The 11,876-nt window shown below is 44.7% G+C and overlaps 1 protein-coding gene across 2 annotated transcripts in view; it reads left to right on the top strand.

Annotated features, from left to right (window-relative positions):
* Window positions 1-3,657: 3,657 nt before the first annotated feature.
* The window catches only part of TCERG1 (transcription elongation regulator 1), a 43,301-nt gene continuing 35,082 nt past the window's right edge, over window positions 3,658-11,876 (top strand). For both annotated transcript variants that reach the window (XM_075601029.1, XM_075601028.1), the window contains exons 1-2: window positions 3,658-3,795; window positions 7,096-7,321. In XM_075601029.1, coding sequence (XP_075457144.1) covers window positions 3,746-3,795; window positions 7,096-7,321 — 276 coding nt within the window. In that variant the 5' untranslated portion in view covers window positions 3,658-3,745. The remainder of the gene's footprint in view (window positions 3,796-7,095; window positions 7,322-11,876) is intronic.

The following is an 11,876-nucleotide window of genomic DNA, read 5'->3' as shown; positions in this document are numbered from 1 at the left end:
AAAGCATATTGCAGTTATCCATTTTTAAGTGTTTTAAGTAAATAGTATTAATTCCCATAATCCCCCCCTCTCCTCCACCCAATGTGTCACCCCCACTCTCCCCTCATATTTCACCCCTTCTTCCCCATCCCATGTCATCCTCTCCCCAAGTACCTCATGTGTCACCCTCTCTCCCCAAGCACCCCGTGTCACCCTCTCTCCCCAAGCACCCCATGTGTCACCCTCTCTCCCCAAGAACCCCATGTGTCACCCTTTCTTTCTTATATCTTTGTCACTCTGATATAGCCATTTGGAATAATGATTCAAATAATTCTTTAACATTTGATAAAGTTCCCACACCTTTCAAAATTAACTGGACATACGGGTAATAGTAATAATGAAATAACTGAACAGCTAAAGGGTTAACTTAACCACGTGTACCAGTGCCATCAGACAGATCAGTGTTATAGTACATTTTGTGTACTTATATGCAAGGCTGATATATACAGTAAGTATAATGTGGATATAAGACACTGGGAGCCCTCCTAGTTCCTGACATATGAAATGTTGATTACTCACATAACTGGTTAAAAGAACCCATAAGGTCCGTCTGAATGAGTTGCACAGTGGTACTGTCACTGCCTTTGAAGCGGGAGAATCTGGTTGGAATCCCTGTGTCAGTTACTTGTGATCTTGGGCAAATCACTATCTCCTTGTGCTCCAAGCACCAAGATTAGATTGTAGGCTCCTTAGGTGCCTGCAAAATTCAATTTATAGTGCTGCGTACACTGTCAGCACTATATAATAAAAAAAAACATTAGAGCTACTACACTAACATTGATCTGTCCTGAAAGTGGCTTAAAAGTTGTTGTGCTCTTTGTGTTTAAAAAAAAAAAAAAAAAAAAAAAAAAAAGATCTATATTTAATAAACATCAAGGTAAAGCTATTTTTTCTTACGTAACATTGCAAAGATACACCAGTTTCCTCTGTCACTATACTGCTAAAACTTTAACACAGGCCCCCGTTCTCTCCTGTCTCAACTACTGTAACCTTCTACTGTTCGGCCTTCATGCCTCTGACCTGTCTACCCTACATTCTAAGGCCTCGGCCATGTTACTTGCTTGCTGGCGGAAGCGCGCTGAGGCGCGCTCCCGCACAGCACTGAGCCCCTACAGCCGCAATTAGAGCGGCTTTAGTAGGGGCTCACCTGCGCTTACGCGCGCTTGCGGAAGCGCAGGTCTTGGGGGAATTTAAAATTCCCCCGCTTGCCGGCGAGACAGGCCGGTCACGTGAGCGGTTCGCCCAATGAGGGCGAACCAGCTCCGTGACGTCACTGGCCCGCCCCCGGCCAGTGACGCGCCCGCCCCCTGACGGCTGCTGAGAGCGCTTGCGGTAAGCAACCGCAAGGCCAGGGAAAGCACCCGCTTTCCCTGCGCCTCAGCGCGCCTCAGCACGCCAGCAGGGACCGTGGACTCGGCCTAAGGAACACTCCCCCCGTAGGAGGCAGGAATGGCGCACAGTCGAATGAAAACCAGCAGCAGGTCGTGGTGGTGTAGAAAAAACGTTTATTTACACATCAGGATAAAAGAGTCTGGCGGATCCTCTGACGCGTTTCAGCCTGGGGGCCTTTGTCTATCCTAAACGCTGCTGCTAGAATCACTGTATTCCTCTCCTAAATCTGTCTTGTGGTCCCTCTTGTTGAAATCCCTCTTCTGGCTTCCTATCAAATCCCGTATCACACACTAAATTCTCCTCCTCACTTTTAAGGCTATACACTCATCTGCCGCTCCTTACATCTCAGCCCTAATTTCTTCCCGACTCTTGCGCTCTGCTTAAAGATGTCTTCTGTCTACTATACTGGAACCAGGGTCACGTGCGATGTATGAATAGCTCCAGTTTACCTCATTACTCATTAACTGATTAACTCAGCCCTCTTTCCAAAGCACACCAAGTCCTGTTATATTTTCTTCACTTTATTAGGAAAGCAGCAGTAAATACAGGCATTTGTGGATGAGATGTTGTGTTGGGAGAGTGTTTCTCTGTGGATGCTTTGTAGTTAAGGGCAGGTAAAAAAGGATTGGGCCTTGCCAGAGGAGTGTAACATGAAATGCACTCACTCAGCCAGAGTCAGGAAGTAAAAGAATGCGTGTACTGCTTGTGACACAGGGATAGGGGTCAGGCTAAACCAACTGCCAGCAGGGATGGGGGGGGGGGGGGGTGGTAGAATAGCCCATTCTGAGAAGGATCTCAGAGATTGCTATAGCAACTCACAGACTTCATGCAGTCAGGAATGGCAACATTGTATAATCACATAGGCACAGAGTGTGTGTTCAGAGCAAATACATGCAGCTGAAAATGAGGAACTGTCAGGCAGAAGCTGCAAAGGAGGGGGGGGGGGTGAACAGAGAGAACAGAAATGGGAATACTTGTTCCAGGACAGTCTCCCCCTTTTGTATCTTAAGCCCTCTCCCGTCTAATCCCTTTCTCGCTAACTGCCCCACACCCAGTGCTGAAAGTAGATTTGTATTCTTCCAGGTACTCGTCCAGGCATTTAAAACAGGTGGGGACTAGAGTGTCTCATCAGTTCTGTCGATCGACAGCTTTCCCGGGGTCCATGACTGGAGTTTCCACCGGGGCCCCCTTCATGTTGGTGGCCTTGTGAACCCCGCCCCTTTTTGACACCTCCTCGCTCACCCCTCTCCCCATATATTTCCCCCTCTCTTCTTCACTCACTCTTTCTTTCCCCTTCTCTCCCCTGCCCTCTCTCCTCACAATCCTGCCCTCCTCCCCTCACTCATCCTATCCCCCTCTTCCACACCCCACCTGCCCTCCCTCTCCCAACACCCCACCTGCCCTCCCTCTCCCAACCCCCCACCTGCCCCCCCTCTCCCAACCCTACTTTCACCACTGTCCACACCTCTGGAATGCCCTTCCCCTCAATATCCAACTAGCGCCCTCTCTCCACCTCTGAGACGTATCTTAAAACATACCTCTTTAAGCATATAGGTAATTCCATTTGCCTATTACTATACATCTCATATATACTGACCTTGGCCCCTTGCAACCGCATTTACCATAACACTGTCTCTGTAAGGTCTCCCCACTTAGATTGTAAGCTCTTTCGGGCAGGGACTCCTTTTCCTGTTACTTTTATGTCTCAAAGCACTGGTTCCCATTATGTGTTATATTATTATGTCACGTGTCACTGCTGTGAAGCGGTATGTACATGAATGGCTCTATATAAACATATACATAACTACAATATTTATGCAGTTGAATTGTACTTTTTTAAAATAGCAAATAAAAATATCACTTGTGAGCACACTCACGTCTCAGACATGTTTAAAACAAACTGTTTACACTTTGGTGTAAAATGACACAGTAGTGGTACTTCATACCACACCTCCACCACTATTATTATTATGCACTGTTTTTTGTCTCAAGCCTGTCAGTGGCTTCCATAGGACAACGTGGTGAATGAATGTATCTTTATTGCATGAAGCCTGAACTAACACTGCGCATGCGCAGTCAGGACGCCGAGCCCAGTTCTACGCATGCGCATCTTGTCAACCAATCAGCATCCTCCCTGCGTCTCATTCCGCAAACCTGACGCGCCCGTGTTCGGTTCCCTGCGCCGGAAGCCGTAACCTCCAGTACCCGGAACTCGTGTTGATTGACGTCCCCGGCAGCCAATGGTGTAAACGCGGTGCGCGTCAGATGGTGCGTGTGTGGGCGGGCTGTAACTGTGGCGTTGGTGGTTCCTGTAATGGCGGAACGTGGGGACGCCGAGGTTGAAAGATACAACAGCGAGATCAGGTGAATGACCGGAGGAGGAGGCGGGCGGCCGGCCTGCATCCTGCAATGTGTGCATGTGTAGACAGGGAGACCCGATAGGTTAAGTGCCTGGCGTGTGTATGTTATATATATATACACACACGCACAGAATACATGGGGTTTGCGTATGGCATTTATATGGAGATATAATGGGGGGGGGGGGGGGGTATATACACAGCGCAGTGTGCTTGGTTTTGTTCTTTACATGTTCATAGTCTTTTACACGTGTGTAGTTTGTGTTTACAGATTTTTAGCTTAATTTTTTTTACTGTGTGTATGTATGTGTGTGTGTGTGTGTGTGTGTGTGTGTGTGTGTGTATATATATATATATATATATATATATATATATATATATTCGTCTAATTATGTTTTGTTGCAAGGTTTTCAAGCACTGAAAGTGTTAAAAATGTATGATGTGGAGATGTATTTTCAAAACAAGATTTAGCCGCCATTCAGACAGATGGAAAACTTAAAGTATCACTTTATGGTGACACAATAAAACACAGCACACATTTAAACCAGGGTGTCCGATTTTATATTGTCTAATTTGCTGAAATTAAGTAGAAATTGCCATGCTAGTTCAGTTGCCGATAGTGCACAGTAAATGAGTAATAACTTTCATATAAAGCTTTTCTCCCAATTGGACTCAGTGCTTCACAATTAAAGTATGCAGCACACAGGAAATTGTCCCTGCCTGAATGAGCTTACAGTCTGATTTTGGTGCTTAAGGCACAGGGAGATATTGACTTGCCCAAGGTCACAAGGCGCTGATACAGTGATTGGAATCGGGCTCCCCTTCGGTATTAGGTGATACATTTTTATTTATTTTTTTGGACTAACAATTGATATTATAAGACAACTTTTGAGGGCTCTGTGGAAGAGATAGAAAGCTTGTCTTATAATATCAATTGTTAGTCCAAATAAAAAAAAAGTATCATCTAATACTGAAGTACTCACTGACCCTTTATATACAGATTAATCTTTCTCAGGATCCTCAAGAAGATTTAGTAGGATTGAACCGCATAGTCAGTAAAACATAAATAGGTCTGTCTTTGGTTTAGGCACCTTACGGTTGCCACATCGTTTTTATGACATTGGGTTAGTCAACGAAAAGCTGCAGCAGCCCACAAAGGTTTCTTTGTATTAAAAGGGAAGATTGAACGAGTTTGTACATTTTACAACATATTGTAACTTTTTCAGAACCTTAGAGATGGTAAGTTGGGTGCGCTCAAAGTGAAAAAGGGACTCTAACTCAAGGGTGCACAAATGTTTCTGCTTGACCCTCTTCCTAGCGGCTCTGTGGCATGGCGGCGCCATATTATGTAATGTCGCGTTGCGATGGCAATGTATTGCCATTTGCCGTTGCGTTGTCATGGAGACACGTCTAGACCAGGTAAGAGAGACTTAGGCTGAGTCCCCGCTGGCGCTGAGCGCGCTCATGCTTGGAGAGTAATTGCGGGTAGTTGAGGGCACGGGAAAGTATACATTTTTTGTTTATCTGAGCGCCAAGAGCACGTGTCTTGCATATATCTATATATGTAAGTAAGCGCCGCCCGCTCAGCGCTAGCGAGGACGCAGCCTCACAGAGGCCACGTGCCTCCCCTTGGCATTTAATTTAAATGCTTTGGGGAAGAGCGCGGGTCCTCTAAATTCCGTGACACCACCCCCCTCCTCCCCCCCCCCCGCCCTCCAGAAAATCTCAAGGGCCCCCCCCTCAGTTTGCGTGCCCATGCTCTAACTTATTCAATGATCCTTTCAAATAAAATATACATTTTAAACTACATATCAATATGTAGCAGCCGTCAGGGTAAATTTGTGACGATCAAAAAAAAAATAAAACTTATACATTTACAATTTAAGGGAGTAAAATATGTAACAAATATATAGAAATACCCATATATTAAAAAAATAAAATCTAAGAAATGGAGTAATAAAAGGTAAATTAAATATATAACGAAAACAGATCTAATAACCACACACGTTTCTCCATTGAATGAAATGGATCTAGAAGGTAGTTATTGCAAGTCACTCGTGCAGCTTCACCATAACACCATCCCACATAAGCATTTTGCTCGAATAGAAACTGAAAACTAGAAGCACAGACAATACTCGACCGAATAGTCTAGTATTTTATATTGAAGAATGTAAAATGGTGTTAATGCACTCCTACAGATATGGTTTAAATCGGCTCCTTGCAAGGTTAGCGTTCTCCATCGAGTATCGCTGCTGTATACCCAGGACGCGGTATCAGTCGTGTGTGGAACTGCTGCCCAGGCCTGTTGCCACTTGTGCTGCTGTCTTCTTTTTCTTCTGTGCGGCCAGTCCTGTCTACGTCCCTTGCAGTTGGTCCCTGTTTTGTGTTTCTATCAGCACTTTGACAGGAATGCTTTGTTGATCAGAAAGCATCCCTGATAAAATGCTGACAGAATACGAAATCTGTTTGAAGCTATGAAATGGGGAACCAACTGGGGACAGACAGGACTGGCAGCGCAGGGGAGAATGTGGAAAGTGGCACAAATGCAGGAAAAGGCCTGGGCAGCAATCCCAAATGCTTCGGCAGCTGGATCCACTACACAGCGTCCTGCGTCTACAGCAGTGATACTCACCGGAGGAGAACACCTACCTTGCAATAAGCTGAATGAGACCATCATTGTGAGTGCATTTTATACTCTGTATTATGTTCCTCAATATAAAATACTAAACTATAAGGTCTATCCTTGTCTGTGCTTCTAGTTTTCAATTTCTGCACCTTTTCTATCGGGATCTCTTGCACGACGTGGAGTGACTGTTGTGAGTGCTTAGGGAGTAAGCAGTACATTTGGAGGTCCATACTTGAAAACGAGAGGTAACTCTCAATGTATTACTTCCTGTTAAAACATTTTATAAATAAATATAGCATTAAACAAGTTCGAAGACTCATCAGATTTAAGCAATGAAAAGCATTCTACACACTGAAAAAAATTAAAGTGTTTTCAAAACAAACAGCTTGGCTCTTGTAGGCAGAAGTATTCAGAGTCCTCTAGTAAATTCAATTTTTTCCCCTGAAACAACTTTACATACTTGGCCACAAGGGGCCATTACTACACAAGTTCCAAAGTAGACAGTTGTATTTAGACATCATTCTGATCCTGATTAACACAAGTGATTGTCATTGTGTGTGTGTGTGTGTGTGCGTGCGCGTGCGCGTGCGCGCTTAAGTCCTTATGTCATGTCAATTGTGTGCTCAGAAACAAACACAAAAACTTCTGCGGAAAACCTTTATTTAATGTCTCTTTTTGTAGAATGGCGCAGCAGCAAGTACTGCGGTTTCGTGGACCAACACCTCCACCCAGCGCTGTCATGAGAGGCCCGCCACCTCTCATGCGTCCGCCGCCGCCATTTGGTATGATGCGAGGGCCACCTCCTCCTCCACGCCCTCCTTTTGGTCGGCCTCCTTTCGACCCCAATATGCCACCTATACCACCACCAAGCGGGATACCTCCTCCCATAGGCCCTCCTCACCTCCAGGTAAAGACTACAAGTTTGAAGTGTACAACTCCATCTACTTCAGTTTGCATGTGTTTAAACAGCTTATCTTGTACTTTTAAACACTATATGTTTATGCACCTTTTATGTAGGTTACTTATTTCAGGTTTAGTGCCACTTGTACAAATATATGTTGATTTGAGACATGCACGCTTCAATTTTTTTTAATGTACAGTCTTTTAGACACGTCCATTATAACTCTTAAGAGAGCGCTTCCTCTCACATTTGGGAGGGCAAAGCAGACATGAAGGTTTATTATCCTTAGTAGATATTGGCATTTTGGAACTAGCATTATGCTTTCTAGTTCAGCTTCATAATTTCATGGGAAACTAGTTAGGAGCTTTTAAGATATCATGTATGTGTAAAAATGCCATACTAATTGACTTTATTTGTATGTAGTTGCTTTACCTTTTTATGTAATATGCTGAGAGGCTACATAGCGTCTGTTTTTTGTTTTTTAAATTTAGTTTCATACTGGTATGTACACATATTACAACATTGTAGCTTATCGCGTCAACCCTGTAGTGCCATACGAAAGGATAAGAGCGCTGGTAATTATAATACAGTACATTTGAAAGTGCACTAAGCATACTTGTAAATATTCGCCCTGCTGTCGGGGACACAAGCATAGACAAGATGCATCAGTGCCAGTATGCCAAGGCAGTCCATGTTTTACAGGTGCAGTGTCCCCCCATAAATGACTTATTTTGAAAAGGAGCTCGGTGTGGTGCCATTTAATGCACATCACCTGAACTATGTTTTTCCAGCTGTTTTTGATTTGATTCATTTTCATTTAAAAAGGCCCCAAACCTGCAGTAGTGTTCACATGACAACTGCTGTTTATTCTCACATGCTACACTCCAGTAGAGATGTTCTGTGAAAACCACAACACTTCATCAGAAAAGCTGCTTTCTCAGAAATGTTTCTTAATGTGAAGTGAGAGCGGTTTGGCAGCCATTTTAATTGAGGTTTTTATCTCTTTTTTTTTTAGGAATAAAATACAGTTTCTAAATCAGTGAGCGGGTAAAAAAAAACTATAGGTAGAAAATACTCCTATTTCATAGTATGGCAATTAAATCTTTAAAGTAAGAAATAAGCATGCAGAAGGAGCTGTATTTAAACCGCTTTATTGGCATACCTGCAGTTGCACATTAAGATACTTGCGAACCTGCTGGCTCCAGGTTAGCAATCACTGATTACTTAATTCCATCATCTCGTGCGGTGGGTTTGGAAATATTGAATTGGCGAGCCTGGCCTGGTCGGAGAACAAAGCAAAATTTGAGACTTCTTCGAAAGTGCATGGCCAACGTCTCCTAGTGTTTGTTCTGCTGAACCTTGGGTGATGACCCATTTTGTAATGCAAATCAGACAAATTAGGGGTGCAAGTGGTGTGCATTTTTTCTAAACTTGTTAAAAACGGTTGGGGTTTTTTGTTGCTGAAAAAAACACTTCAGGAGTTTGAGCCTGACTGGCATTGTATAGGGTTTATAAGATATTATTTATGGTTTGCATATAGCAAATACTGTATATAGCACCGCTGAATAAACAAACTTATGACATCTGGCCCATCTGTTAGTTATTCAAATGAAAGAACACTTATTTCTAAGTAGTTATTGCTGCTGGTGCAATGTGCTACTTGCTTATTTGATGTCTTGTCATGTTTACTCATTTTCCTTTCAGGATTTATTGTAGGTTGTAATGTTACTGGCTCATCACCAGTCGTTATATATTGTATCCATGTGTGATAAAATGTTTTCTTTACTACAGCTGAACCCCGTTATAATGCGGTCCTTGTGGTCCACATAATGCGATCGCACTATAAGCGGATCGCGGTGGGGGGATTTTCACGATCAGGTGTTCGGTGTCTGCCGGAGGGGCTGAGCTGGGATAACTATCCCAACTGTCCCAGACCCGGTGGCGCAGCGGCACCCCCACGCAGAACTTACCCAGAGCAGCTTCGCAGGGTGCTGGGAATCCGACACCACGGACATGGGGTCTGGGTCAGCCATCGCAGAGGGTCGTGTCTCTGTCTGTCTGTCTGTCTGTCTGTGTGTGTGTGTGTGTGTGTGTGTGTCTGTCTGTGTGTGTGTGTGTCTCTCTCTGTCTGTGTGTGTGTCTGTGTGTGTGTGTGTCTCTGTCTCTGTGTGTGTGTGTGTCTCTGTGTGTGTGTGTGTCTCTGTCTCTGTGTGTGTGTCTCTGTCTGTCTCTGTGTGTGTGTGTCTGTCTGTCTGTGTGTGTGTGTCTGTCTCTCTCTGTCTGTCTCTGTCTGTGTCTCTGTCTGTCTGTGTGTCTCTGTGTGTCTGTGTGTCTCTGTCTGTCTCTGTCTGTCTGTGTGTCTCTGTCTGTCTCTGTCTGTCTGTGTGTCTCTGTCTGTCTGTGTGTCTCTGTCTGTCTGTGTGTCTCTGTCTGTCTGTGTGTCTCTGTCTGTCTGTGTGTCTCTGTCTGTCTGTCTCTGTCTGTCTGTGTGTCTCTGTCTGTCTGTGTCTCTGTCTGTCTCTGTCTGTGTCTCTGTCTGTGTCTCTGTCTGTCTGTGTGTCTCTGTCTGTCTGTGTGTCTCTGTCTGTCTGTCTGTGTGTCTCTGTCTGTCTGTCTGTGTGTCTCTGTCTGTCTGTCTGTGTGTCTCTGTCTGTCTGTCTGTGTGTCTCTGTCTGTCTGTGTGTCTCTGTCTGTCTGTGTGTCTCTGTCTGTCTGTGTGTCTCTGTCTGTCTGTGTGTCTCTGTCTGTCTGTGTGTCTCTGTCTGTCTGTGTGTCTCTGTCTGTCTGTGTGTCTCTGTCTGTCTGTGTGTCTCTGTCTGTCTGTGTGTCTCTGTCTGTCTGTGTGTCTCTGTCTGTCTGTGTGTCTCTGTCTGTCTGTGTGTCTCTGTCTGTCTGTGTGTCTCTGTCTGTCTGTGTGTCTCTGTCTGTCTGTGTGTCCCTGTCTGTCTGTGTGTCCCTGTCTGTGTGTCTCTGCAACCCATACACTGTCGTGCGCTGGCGACAACGAAAAAGCGGAGTAAGCGGAGTAAGCGGAAACTCGGTAGCTTTAATGTGCTCGAACTAGAACTGGAAACAAGAGCACGGGTTGGATTTAGAAATACTGCTCCTGATTTGCCAGGAATTCTCTTGAAAACAGGACCCACGCTCAGGCTGCACTATATGCGGATCCGCGTTGTAGCGGATTGCGCTATAATGGGGTTGAGCTGTATATTGTTCTTATTTTTTCTTGTGAGGCAGCAGATAGGAATATTTACCTCAACAATAATATAACTTTGAGCTTTGATACCTTTTATAAGGCTGCGGCCATGGTGACCGTGCACTCGCGTCCGTGCAAATGACGTCACGCTTTTTAGCGCCAGAGTAGATGCGACAGGGAGGTGTGTCGGGGGGCGTGGCCGTGATGTCACGGAGCTGGTTCGCCCTCATTGGGCGAACCGCTCGTGTGACCTGGCCGTCGAGCCATGGAATCAAATTGAACTTATTCCTTGCGCTGTCGCACGTGCGCGGTCTTTGGCTGCGATCGTTGCCTTAAGGCATTGTGATCGTGCCATCTCCCAGACCATGCTTGCAGCCTAAGTATATTCTTTAGATGTAGCAGCAACGTTATAGAAAGGAAACCACGTTTATCGAACAGGATTTTTTAAAACTCAGGAATGGGCAACATGAAAATTAAGGCCATATAAACCTTCTGGCATGAAAAATATTTTGTGGAATGACATTGAAAATATGACGACTCACATTCTTTCCACACACTAGTTCTTACCGTTTTTACTAATTCACCTTTTACAGTTATTACTTCTGATTTGATTGATTAATTTAATTTTCTGTTCACCACTCTGCGATCTAGACCATTAATCATTAATTAATTTCCCTGTTGCATCTTATCTCCATCTTTTCTGCAGAGGTAGTAAGTGCACTACGATAGGAAATCTGCCAGGTTACTAGATTCAAGTGCATTACGACCTGAAGTTACGGTGTGGCGACAAAAAAAACCATTTCCCATGATAGCAATATTAAGTCATTTATCGCGATAAATACATAATAGAGAGAGAATTTAATTTAAACTGTTCCACGTCATTTATTGTGAATTCTAGGTTAAAGCAGTAAAATTCCGGGCATTATTGAAAACCCTGCTCTCTGGTTAAAATTCGGGGCATTATCCAATCAGTAATGCCTGGAATTTTAGCAGCTTGCAATGTGTAATTTTCAATGTGTTTATTTCCAGCCAATCAGCTTTCAGAACAGCTGAGACAGGACAAGGGATTGGTCAGAATGAAGTAACAGCTCTGAGACAGGGCAGGGGATTGGTCAGGAAGTATCAGCCACGGGTTGACTCCTCCGTCGTGTTTATGGGTGTAGCGCGTGTGTGTGTGTGTGTGGAGGTGCTGTGTGTGTGTGGAGGTGCTGTGTGTGTGTGGAGGTGCTGTGTGTGTGTGGAGGTGCTGTGTGTGTGTGGAGGTGCTGTGTGTGTGTGGAGGTGCTGTGTGTGTGTGGAGGTGCTGTGTGTGTGTGGAGGTGCTGTGTGTGTGTGGAGGTGCTGTGTGTGTGTGGAGGTGCTGTG

Source organism: Ascaphus truei, chromosome 5 (assembly GCF_040206685.1).
Source record: "Ascaphus truei isolate aAscTru1 chromosome 5, aAscTru1.hap1, whole genome shotgun sequence".
NCBI lineage: Eukaryota > Metazoa > Chordata > Amphibia > Anura > Ascaphidae > Ascaphus > Ascaphus truei.
This window is presented reverse-complemented; position numbering and strand designations above follow the sequence as displayed.